This window comes from Rana temporaria, chromosome 6, assembly GCF_905171775.1.
Source record: "Rana temporaria chromosome 6, aRanTem1.1, whole genome shotgun sequence".
NCBI lineage: Eukaryota > Metazoa > Chordata > Amphibia > Anura > Ranidae > Rana > Rana temporaria.
Window position 1 is genome coordinate 12434080 of NC_053494.1, and position 12762 is coordinate 12446841.

Sequence of the window (12762 nt, forward strand, 5' to 3'; positions counted from 1 at the left end):
GTGATTTCACCTACTTTATTATTTGTATTGATGACAACATTTTAGAAAAAAAAGAAATGGTTGTAAATCATTGTTTTATGGAAAACACCGGAGATACCAGCTTCACCCAGGCTCCCTTATTCAGATAGAAAGCAGCATGGAGGGGTTCGGTGAAGGTGGTGGTGAAGGTGTGGAGGTGTCTGATGGGGTCACTCAGCTGGTAGAAGGACAGGCGGCCATCTTCATAATCCAAATATATTCCCAATCTCTTCACAGGGGACTTCAGGTTTATTTTCTGGTATTGAGAATCATGTAGATATCCATATTCATTTTCATCTATGCAGAAACTCCAGGACTTGTTATTGTACCCAATACAAGACTCATCACCATCTCTCTCTATACTGGGATAGCAAACAGCCACATCCCAAAACCCACAGTCACCGACCTCTACTTCCCAGTAATGTCTCCCATGGGAAAATCCCTTAATACTCATCACCTGAGAGTATTCTGTAAATCTCTGTGGCAATTCTGGTTTTACCATTTCTGTTTCAGACTTGGATGCCGTTCTCAGGTCATCAGATAAAGCCACAAAGTCACCGGCAGTTTTTTTATCCAGTAGCAGATCTGTTCCATCCTGCGTATAAAGATTGTTTTTCAATTGCATATTAGTGATAAGATCAGTTATAGATTTGTGTAAAACAAGAGAGATCATAAAATCATCCAGATCATGAACAGAAGATTCCTCCACATTCTGGTCACCTGTGTCTGATTCCTGATCTTGAAGGACACTTATTGGGTCGGTCATGTTACACAACTTCTCAATGTGACCAATTTTCCTGGACAGCTCGTCCTTCTGTATCTCCAACTGTTTGGTGAGATGAGTGACTGAAAATGAGACCTCCTCTTCCTGTCTGGAGATCTCACTCTGGACTCGCTGTTCCTGGACCTCCAGCTGTCTCCTGATATCCTCATACAGGTCAGTGACTCTCTTCTTCTCATCATCAGCTTTTTCTTGTGCTTTTCTCTTCTGGTCCTGTAGATTCAGAATTTTCTTCTCGGTGGTCTCTTTCGATGTGGTCAGCTTTTCTCGAAAATTTCTCAGTTTCTCCTTCTTCTTCTCCAAAGCCTCTTCTAGAAGTTCCACTTCATGTCCTTTATGTTTCCCCACCAGACAGCAGGACACACATAGACAGACGGCGTCCTCGGAACAGTAATACTCCAGAAGCTTCTTGTGGATGGAGCATTTTTTACTTCTGAAGGACGAGGTGGGTTCCATCAACACATGGTCCATTGTCTTGTTGTGGGCTGTCAGGTGTTTATCACACATGGAATTCTCACACTGGAGGCAAGATTTAACGGCTCCCACTGGAGAATCCACACAATATGTACAGAGGATCTCACTTTTCTCCTCCTTTTGTTGTGTAGATCTGAATTTCTCCACAATGTTACACAACTTCCTTTTCTTCTTCATAGGAGGACGTTCTACATCCTCCATTGTGCACTCCGGACAGGAATAAACTCCGGACCCCTCCTGTGTATCCAGAGCAGTCACAATACAATCCCGGCAGAAGTTGTGTCCACATCTCAGTGGCTCCAACTCCGTATAAAGGTTCAGGCAGATGGAGCAGCTCAGCTCGTCTCCTAGAGCAGCAGACGCCATTCTGGGGACATAGAAAGGAAACAAAAAAATTTAAATCAGTTTTCATAAAGGCCGAGGCTTCACACATTAACCTTACAGAGGACAGAAAGAACCCAAAGCAGATGATTTTTACTTACTTATTGTGTCACCGAAATAAATTTGTAAATACCGTATTTATCGGCGTATAACACGCACCCTAACTTTAAGAAGGAAGTTTCAGGAAAAAACATTCTACAGCCCCCTGCCTATAATACGCAAGCACAGTTTACCCTCTATTTTCAGGGTAAAAAAGTGAGTGTTATACACCAATAAATACAGTAATAAGCTACAAAGACTCCTTAGCTTTTAATGGGAGAAAACAAAAAAAATATAGTTTTTGATATTTTTTAGGCTATATTTTATATACAAAATATAAAACCAAATAAAAAAGGAGGAGACACATTCTGTGTGTGTTCTGGACATAAACTAGATAGAATGGTATGTATTTTTATAGTGCAGCCGTCTGCCCGGACCGCCAGTCAATGGTTTGGTGGGACCACAGGTTTCCCAGTGACGTCACGTGTGTGCGCGCCGCGGCTCTCACTTTTACTCCCAGCTGGGTATGACGTCACGTGCGTGCCCCGCCCCCCTGCTCCTGGCTCTCATACAAGGTATATTTGGCAGCTTCCACCCCCCTGTAGCTTACTAAATATACTTGTGACAGAAGCCACTGTCACTGTGTGTTTTGGAAGGGACTGTGGGCTGTAGGGTGACCACATTTCTAAACTACCATTCAGGGACACCCTCCCTTCCCAAAAATCAGCTTGTCCTGTAGCGAATCACAGCACAGTGATTGGACACAAGAGGTGGGATTTATGATTTCTCCAATCACAAGCAGGGGGCGGGACTGTGCTCCTCCAGGCATTCCCGGCCAGGACAAGTACTGTCAGTGAGTAAAGCGGTGATGTGGCGCCCTTTTTTGGGGGCATCAGATTGGCCCAGGGGGCGGCTGTGTCAGTTTCATTCCGGGACACTGTATTGTCCTGGAATGAATGTGTCCGGGACAGACGTGCAAAATGCGGGACTGTCCCGGGCAATCTGGGATACGTGGTCACTCTAGTGGGCTGGCCTCTTACCCACAGATTATGGCCCAGAAGAGACTGAGAGACTTGGGGACAAGCTGGCATTGAGATAATGTAATGTAATGCTACATCCCTTCTCCCCCATCCCCCCCCCTCTTGTTGCTGTGTCTAATTGTGTTGGTTCATGGCACATAGACCATGGTCTGGACTGGAGACATCTCTCCGCAGGGGATGTGTATTGAGGGGCTGCCTGCTTATCATAATCCCTTTATGTTTAACTGTAGTCTGTTTCAATGTACAAGTGTTTAGTTCCCATTGGTTCTTCCTTGTCCCCTCCCCTCTATAACAAGGCTAAGGGGAGTGTCCCTAACTGTGTGTAAAAGTGTATGTCTTGCATTTAATTGTAGCGGCCTGCTTCTTTTTAGCCGGCGCTGCTTTAAATTTAGAGGGTAGTCTGAGAGTTAGTTGACTCAGACCGTATTATTTTTCCAAAATGTAGGCCTCTGTTCCAGCCATGGCTGTACTGTGAGTGACCACTATTGTTGTCTGGGGTGCCGTTACCTCCCCAGGCCAAGGGTGGCAGCAGTTAGGTCAAGGTGTTTTGGGTGTTCCCCTTCGGCAGCCAATCAGTGGGGGTTGATCGTCCCACTGTGCATGCTGAGGAGGAGTATTCAAGGGACAGATGTGATTGGACCGTCGTCGAACGCTGGTCTGTCAAACCCCCCCCGTGAGTGGCCCTCCTGGCCGGGGGTGCATTTTTATGTGTTCCTGGCTCCGGAGTTGTGATCTACTAAGTAGACCCGGTAGTCAGCCTGTGTCTACGTTTGCAGAGTGGTCCCAAAATCATTTTTTTCGGATTCATTGACATTCGTTACTACGTCCACTCCGTAAACATCCAAATCTCCGAACAACAAAACTGAAAATCGATTTGTAACGAATAACGCACACGTCTGTATTATACACACCTAAGGGAATCCATCAAAATAAGTTTATTGTTTGCTATGGACAGCTGCTTCAGATTTTGTCTGCTCCAGCTTTGATAAGTTCCCCTGCTTTAACCACTTCAACCCCGGAAGGTTTTACCCCCCCCCCCCCTTTCCTGACCAGGCCATTTTTTTTGTGATACAGCACTGCGTTATTTTAAGGCCCCTTTCACACTGGGGTGGGAGCCGCGGTGGCGGTAAAGCGGCGCTATACCGTCGGATTTGCCGTGGGATTCGGCCGCTAGCGGTACGGTATTAACCCCCGCTAGCGGCCGATAAAGGGTTAATACCGCCCGCAATGCGCCTCTGCAGAGGCGCATTGCGGGCAGTATTGCCGCGGTTTCCCATTGTTTTAAAAATGGGAAGGAGCGGTGAAGGAGCGGTATACATAAAGCTCCTCTCACCGCTCCAAAGATGCTGCTTGCAGGAGATTTTTTTTTCTCTCCTGCCAGCGCATCGCCTCAGTGTGAAAGCCCTCGGGGTTTCGCACTGAGGTTGCTGGGCAGGAGTTTTTCAGGCGGTATAGCAGCGCTATTTTTAGCGCTGTACCGCCTGAAAAACTCCTCAGTGTGAAAGGGGTCTGAGTGACAATTGCGCAGTCGTGCAACGTTGTACGCAAACAAAATTATATCGTTTTTTTCCCATAGATTTTTGGTGCCATTTGATCACCTTGTGTGTTTTTTTTGCGCTATAAACAAAAACAAAAAAAAGAGAAGAAGGAGGGACAATTTAAAAAAAATAAAATAAAAATAAAGTTTACTTTCTGCTAAAAAAAAAAAATATATATTAAAAATAACCAAATTTCTTCATCAGTTTATTCCAATATGGGGTAAAACTGTGGCTCAGCTTCCTGTTTTTTTTTTTTTACATCCCAAGGCCACCCATGTAAAATGCTCCCTGGGGTGAGCATCTTGGGATATAGATACAAGTTCAGGAATATCTTAACAAACAGCAGTGACTTCATTAGGGTATTGAGGATTATTTATAGGCACTGGGGTAGATTCACGTACCTTTTGCGGCGGCGTATCTCCAGATACGCCGCCGTAATTTGAAATCCGCGCCCGCGGATCGTTACGCCGATTCTCAAAGGCAGTTACGCTGAAAAAATAGGCTTCCTCCACCGACGTAACTTGATTGCGGCGGCGTAGAATTGTGTGCAATATAACTTTGACCGCTAGGGGTGCTTCAGTTGTTGTCGGCGTAGAATATGCTAATTTCCTAGATACGCCGATTCACAAATGTACGTGCGCCCGGCATTCGTTTTTTTACGTCGTTTGCGTTAAGGCTTTTTCGGCGTAAGGCTGTTCCTGCTATTAGGAGGCGCAGCCAATGTTAAGTATGGACGTCGTTCCCGCTTCGAAATTTGAATTTTTTACGTCGTTTGCGTAAATAGTTCGCGAATAGGGCTGGACGTAATTTACGTTCACGTCGAAACCAATACATCGTTGCGCCGTACTTGGAAGCAATGCACACCAGGATATGTACACGGACGGCGCATGCGCCGTCCGTAAAAAAACGTCAATCACGTCAGGTCATCATACATTAACATAAAACACGCCCCCCCCTTCCACATTTGAATTACGCGCGCTTACGCCGGCCCCATTTACGCTACGCCGCCGCGACTTACGGAGCAAGTGCTTTGTGAATACTGCACTTGCTCCTGTAAGTTACGGCGGCATAGCGTAAATACGATACGCTGCGCCCGCCGTATCATTGCGTGCCCCTACCTGAATCTGGCCCATTGTATGGTGGTTCATAGGAAAATGAATAAAACTTCAACAAAACATGGCCATGTCTAGGTTCTTACTACACATCAGCCCCCCCCCCCCCCATCCTACTCCACATACACAGATTGCAGTTTTCACCAACCTTTATCTCCACCACACCAGACCTGTCTTCTCCCAAAGGATGCAGAGCTCCGACTGCGTGCAGGTGAGTCTAACTTGGCTAAAAGGGAGAGGAGGGAAAACCTGGAGTGGAGTAGGGATCAGAGGTCTGGAAAGGTGGAAGAAAGGAGTCGGGAGATGTGTAAATCCCAAACAGGACTTTTCCAGGATCCCTGCTACACCCTCTGCTACAACATTGGTCATCAACTTCTGTCCTCAGGGCCCACTAACAGGCCAGGTTTTATGTATTACCTTGGGGGGATGCAGACTAGAATACGGCAATCACTGAGCAGCAAATGATATCACCTGTCATGTATTTCAGTTATCTTGCAAACCTGGCCTGTTAGTGGGTCCTGAGGACAGGAGCTGATGACCACTGTGCTACAAGACCAAATAATGGAGGAGATCCGTTCTCTGTGGGCTAGATTCAGGTAGGGGAACGTAAGTTTATGCGGGCGCAGCGTATCCTATTTACGCTACGCCTCCGCAACTTAGACGGGCAAGTGCAGTATTCACAAAGCACTTGCTCCGTAAGTTGCGGCGACGTAGCGTAAATCTGTCGGCGTAAGCGCTGAATTCAAATTGTCAAGAGGTGGGCGTGTTTTATGTAAATAAAACATGACCCCACGTAAATGACGTTTCTCACGAACGGCGCATGCTCCTAATCACGTCGCAAATAGTCAATGCTTTTGACGTGAACGTAATTTACGCAAAGCCCGATTCGCAAACGACTTACGCAAACGACGTCAAATTTTCAAAATTCGACGCGAGAACGACGTCCATACTTAACATTGGCTATGCCTCATATAGCAGGAGTAACGTTAGGCCGGAAAAAGCCTTACGCGAACGACGTAAAAAATTCCGCCGGGCGCACGTACGTTTCTGAATCGGCGTATCCAGCTCATTTGCATATTCTACGCTGAATTCCACGGCAGTGACCACCTAGCGGCCAGCGTAAATATGCACCCTAAGATACGACGGTGTAAGAGACTTACGCCAGTCGGATCTTAGCCTAATTTCGGCGTATCTTGCTTTCTGGATACAGAAAGAAGATACGCCGGCGCAGCTTTGAATTTACGCGGCGTATCTATAGATACGCCGGCGTACATTCTTGCTGAATCTATCCCTGTGTGTTCTGGACACAAACTAGAATGTTATTCATCCCAACAGTCCTTCCCCAGCCAAGGCATCTGGATCACAACAAAGACTTACACATAGGATAAGGATCTTTGTGCTGTATCCACAGCGCATTTGCGTCCAAAATTGCGCAAGTGTAACTTAAATTCCGAGACGTAAGGCGGGGTTATTGCAAGTGGGAAGGAAGTGGGCGTGCTTCATTGTAATGAGCCGTGACCCCATGCAAATGAAGAGCCGGCCGTACTGCGCATGAATCTGCTCCACACTGGGCATGTGCAGAACTTTGTTCGGCGCAATCATTGAGATAGGAAAAAGGCCAAGTGTACTTAGTTTGAGGATCGCCCTGGTTGGTCGGGTGGGTCTGGTGCACTTACTCCATCTATGGTGGGCTTCACCGGCGGCGACGGCTTTCCCTTCCCCTGCTCTCCAAGGGTGGCAGCTTCCGTTTACTTCCTCCTCCTCCTCTGCGGCCAATTGGCCCTCTTCTCTTTTCGGCCAATGGGAAATGGGGACTTCTGATTGGCCGGATTGAGGACCAGTGTTTCATTCACTGTTGTACCACCTGGGTGGACTTGTGGCGCAATGCTCTGCCTTTTTTAAAAGCCTTTTAGAGCCTCTGGCTTTAATCAGGTGCTTAAAAAAAAAAAAACCCCGCCACTGTAATTCAGGCGCCCATCGTCCTGAAAGGGGCCGGACGCCTGAATAGGGGGTTCCCGGCCGGACTGAAAGGAAGTGAGCACTCAGTGTGTGCACTTCATGTCAGTCTGGCCGGGAACAGGAAACAAAATTTCCTGTACCGCGTGGTTACGGTACCCGGCCGGACTGCAGGAGGAAGCAAGAGGAGCTTGGCCACGCTACAGGCTGCAGCATTTATAGGAAGCAGTGGCAACTGGGGCCCCAGGCCAGCTCGGGGCCCCCAAGCAGTTGCTTGCTTTGCCTGTCTTGTTCCGACGGGCCTGAGTGCAGGGTGTAGCAAGATGGCGGTGACTGAACTTCACTTCCGCTACCAATTCTGACAGGTCGCAACACCAGCAATGGAACTGTGACTTGTTATAGCTTACAACTTCTACTAGACGTCCTGAGTGTGCTTCAATTTTTTGATAATTTGCATGACCACTACTCCAAGTGTTTTCTACAGCAGCCTGGCACAATCTAAAATGTGTGTGTGTGTGTGTGTGTGTGTGTGTGTATGGTTTAGTGGACTTAGCACTTAGAATTTTTATGAATTTTTTTTCAATTTTGAATGAGCCCTTTTGCAAGCCATAGATGGTGCAAATTTCTTTCCTGCAGCCACGGGTTGCAGGAAAGAAATTTGCACGATTCCCCCATCAGCACAGACGGCGCTAACAGGAGAATCCCACCTGCCAAGACATTGTCTTCTGCCAGCGGTGTGCGCGAGCGGGTGGGGGGAAGCCGTCCCTGCCAGGAAAAGATCATGATTATTGTTATAGCTGCTGCTGCTTGCGATAATCGGAATGGAATCCGGCAGGCTGGTTGTACCCAAATTGACCGATCGATCGACCTGGTACATTTAACCTGCCAACTAATGGTTTGAATCTCAGCAGGAGCCAGCCGAGATTCAAACCATGTATGGCCAACCTTCGGTCCCATTCACACTAGTGTAGTGCAACAAAATTCAGCAATTGTTTAAAGCGGAGGTCCACACAAAAATGGAACCTCTGCTTTTCAGATGCCGCCTCCTCCCCCATTCCTCCGGTGTCACATTTGGCACCTTTTCGGGGGGGGGGGGGGGGGGTAGCCCAGGGATTTGCACCCACTTCCAGGCATAGATAGCCGCACAATCTGCAGGTATCTATGCCACTTCTCCCCCCCCCCCCCCCGCCCGCTGTCTTCTGGGAGACACACAGTTCCCAGAAGATAGCAGGGACCAGTGAGGACGCACAGCACGACTCGCGTATGCACAGTAGGGAACCGGGATTGCTCGGCTTCTGACATCGTGGGCACCCTGGACAGGTAAGTGTCCATTTATTAAAAGTCAGCAGCTGCAGTATTTGTAGCTGCTGGCTTTGAGGCCGGAATTACACTAGTATGGTGCGAATTTCAGCTCTCTTATCTCTGCAGAGAGATAAGAGAAGTGTTCAGCAGATTAGCAACGTTTTAGATGCGAATTTGGAGACCTGGGAGAAGTTACGGGTGAGAGGAGAGTGGGGGAGAAGTGTATTGAGCTGAATGAGAGAATTCCTGAAGAGAACTGAACACATCTGCGAATTCAGCTGCGTACCCATAGAAGATAATGGGCTTGAATTCGCACCTGAGCCGCACCGCAATGCCTAAGGCCAGGTTCACACCTATGCGAATTGAGTACGGCTTAATCCGCATCCAATTCGCAGAACATTTTAAAATACATTGTTTTCAATGAGGCTGGTTCACATATGTGCGATGCATTCGCACTGCGCATTGCCTCCAAACCGTGTGCGTTTTTTATGTCTTGCGGTGCGGCTCAGGTGCGAATTCAAGCCCATTATCTTCTATGGGTACACAGCTGAATTCGCAGATGTGTTCAGTTCTCTTCAGGAATTCTCTCATTCAGCTCAATACAATTCTCCCCCACTCTCCTCTCACCCGGAACTTCTCCCAGGTCTCCAAATTCGCATCTAATCTGCTGAACACTTCTCTTATCTCTCTGCAGAGATAAGAGAGCTGAAATTCGCACCGCACTAGTGTGATTCCGGCCTAAAAGACGCTTGCGGTTTGGCGGCAATGCGCAGTGCGAATGCATCGCACATATGTGAACCAGCCTCATTGAAAACAATGTATTTTAAAATGTTCAGCGAATTGGATGCGGTTTAAGCCGCACTCAATTCGCATAGGTGTAACCCTGGCCTTAATATTTTTTATTTTTTTATTTTAGGCGGACCTCTGCTTTAAGCCAAGGGTCTTAAACTAGTGGCCCTCCAGCTGTTGCAAAACTATAAGTCCCATCATGCCCCTGCCTGTGGGTGTCATGCTTGTAACTGTCAGCCTTGCAATGCCTCATGGGACTTGTAGTTTCGCAACAGCTGGAGGGCCGCTAGTTTGAGACCCCCTGGAAGCGTACACGAAATGTGCAAAACACGCTTTTCGCTCTGCCATTGATTGTTAATGGTGCACCAAACATGCCAAGCAAGAAAGACAATAAGATGTAAGACTGCATGGTACAAAAAACACTAAGTGAGCGACACGAAAAAAAAAAAAGGTGTCTGATGCTTCTGTCACAAGTAGGGCAGCCCACTGGAATGAATGGACTGTCCTACTCATGAAGAACAATGCGCAAAAAAAAAAGTGCATTTGTCCAACAGCTGATGTCATACTACATAAGTGTGAATGCGGCCTTAAAGTCCTAATGCACCAAAAAAAATATAGTGGCACTATTTTTGGCCAACACAAGGCATTCACATTTCCTGGCGGCAGCATACCACCACATGTATGCTGCCATGGATTGGCACTAGGAATGGAAAATTGTGGTAAGTATTTGATGTAATTTTCCATTTTCCTGGCACCACACATATATGGTAATATGCCACCATGGATTGGAAAATGATGGCACTCAATATAATTTTCAATTTTCTGCACAGGGGTGTACTAAATGCAGTTGGGCACTGGGGTGGGATTCAAAATCAATTTCAACATACTGCATTGCGCATATACAGCCTGTTGTGGTGCACACCAATAAACATACACCAGTTGTCGCTACAGTCAAGATCTTTAATCACCTACCCCCCTTCTTTCTTTTTTTTTTGGATAACACTGTAAAATATAGGAAATTTCATAAATTATGGTTTGATAGAAAACACCGGAGATACCAGCTTCACCCAGGCTCCGTAATTCACATAGAAGACAGCATGGAGGGGTTCGGTGAAGGTGGTGGTGAAGGTGTGGAGGTGTCTGATGGTGTCGCAGAGCTGGTAGAAGGACAGACGGCCGCCTTCATAATCCAGATCTACTGCCAATCTCTGCACCGCAGACCCAGGGTTCAACTCCTGTATCTGTGAATTGTGTAAAGCTGAATAGTTTTGATTCTCCATGCGGAAACTCCAAGACTTCTCATTATCTCCAACGCTAGATGTAGTTCCTTCTCTTCCTATACTGGGGTAGCAAATGCCGATATCCCAGTTACCGCTGTCACTGGCCTCTACTTCCCAGTAATGCCGCCCAGAGGAAAAGGTTTCGGTGCTCAATACTTGGTAGAATTTTGTAAATCTTTCAGGTAATTTTGGTCTGTTCTGACTTGTTTTAGACTTCGATGCTTCTTTCAGGTTTTCGGTTAAAGCCACAAAATTGTTTGCAGTTTTTACATCCAGCAACAAATCTGTCACCTCTTGTTCACGAAAGGCAACTTTTGAAGCCAGGTTAGAGATGAGACCAGTTATAGATCTGTGTAACACGAATGAGATCAGAACGTAATCCAGATCACGAACAGAAGATTCCTCCAGACTCTGGTCACCCGTGTCCGATTCCTGATCTTGTAGGACAGTTATTGGGTCGGTCAAGTTACACAGCTTATCTATGTGAGCGATTTTCCTGGACAGCTCGTCCTTCTGTATCTCCAACTGTTTGAGGAGATCATTGATGGATAATGAGACCTCCTCTACCTGTCTGGAGATCTCACTCAGGACTCTCTGTTCCTGGACCTCCAGCTGTCTCCTGATATCCTCAAACAGGGCAGCGACTCTCTTCTTCTCATCATCGGCTTTTTCTTGTGCTTTTTTCTCGTGTTCCTGTAGATTCTGAATTTTTTTCTCAGTTGTATCTTTTATTGTGGTCAAATTTTCTAGAACATTTCTCAGTTTCTCCTTCTTCTTCCCCAAAGCCTCTTCTAGAAGTTCCACTTCATGTCCTTTATGTTTCCCCACCAGACAGCAGGACACACATAGACAGACGGCGTCCTCGGCGCAGTAATACTCCAGAAGCTTCTTGTGGATGGAGCATTTTTTACTACTGAAGGACGAGGTGGGTTCTATCAACACATGCTCCACCGCCTTGTTGTGGGCTGTCAGGTGTTTATCACACATAGAAGTCTCACATTGCAGACAAGTCTTCACAGCAACTGCCGGAGAATCCACACAATATGTACAGAGGATCTCACTTTTCTCCTCCTTTTGTTGTGTAGATCTGAAATTCTCCACAATGTTACACAGCTTCCTGTTCTTCTCCAGAGTGGGGCGCTCTACATACTCATCTCTGCACTCCGGACAGGAATAAACTCCGGACCCCTCCTGTGTATCCAGAACAGTCACAATACAATCCCGGCAGAAGTTGTGTCCACATCTCAGTGACACCGGCTCCGTATAAAGGTTCAGGCAGATGGAGCAGCTCAGCTCGTCTTCTAAAGCAACCCCCGCCATTCTTTTTGAAACAAGGAACAGGAAACCCACACTGTTTGAATAAGGGCGGAGACTTTGGACGTTAACCCCTGCACAGCAAGGAAAGAATGCAGAGCAAGCTGTTTTTATTTATTGTCCGTTACAGCTAAAAGGAAAATTCCCAAACTTCCAGTCAGAAATATGCAAAGGGATTAGCTATGTGTATGTGTCCGAATGTTCTTGTTAAGAAAAAAAAAAAATGCTTTTTTTTTTTTAAGCACGCAGTTAGAAATATAGCCAACGCCAATAGGAACCCACACCACTGAGCATACAGGAAAAAAGAGGAAAGCAACTTTACGTGCACAACTAAAGAAAATCTCTTCCCTCAATGGAAGCATTCTGCAGCACTACAAAATAAACTCTACACTATACAGTTGTGGCCAAAAGTTTTGAGAATGACACAAATATTAGTTTTCACAAAGTTTGCTGCTAAACTGCTTTTTAGATCTTTGTTTCAGTTGTTTCTGTGATGTAGTGAAATATAATTACACGCACTTTATCGACAATTACATGACATTTATGAAGAGTCAGTATTTGCAGTGTTGGCCCTTCTTTTTCAGGACCTCTGCAATTCCACTGGGCATGCTCTCAATCAACTTCTGGGCCAATTCGTGACTGATAGCAACCCATTCTTTCATAATCACTTGTTTGTCAGAATTAGTGGGTTTTTGTTTGTCCACCCGCCTCTTGAGGATTGACCACAAGTTCTCAATG

At 46.5% G+C, this 12762-nt stretch overlaps 2 protein-coding genes across 2 annotated transcripts; both read right to left on the reverse strand.

Annotated features, from left to right (window-relative positions):
- LOC120943110 (E3 ubiquitin-protein ligase TRIM39-like) lies at positions 1–5638 on the reverse strand. Its single transcript, XM_040356232.1, has 2 exons — positions 5532–5638; positions 1–1640 (listed from the first exon to the last, which is right to left on the reverse strand). Exon 2 carries the CDS (start codon positions 1637–1639, stop codon positions 68–70), a length of 1572 nt encoding a protein of 523 aa, XP_040212166.1. The 5' UTR covers position 1640; positions 5532–5638; the 3' UTR covers positions 1–67.
- A 4731-nt stretch (positions 5639–10369) lies between these two features.
- On the reverse strand, positions 10370–12062 carry LOC120943111 (E3 ubiquitin-protein ligase TRIM39-like). Its single transcript, XM_040356233.1, has one exon. It carries the CDS (start codon positions 12028–12030, stop codon positions 10459–10461), a length of 1572 nt encoding a protein of 523 aa, XP_040212167.1. The 5' UTR covers positions 12031–12062; the 3' UTR covers positions 10370–10458.
- Positions 12063–12762: the final 700 nt, after the last annotated feature.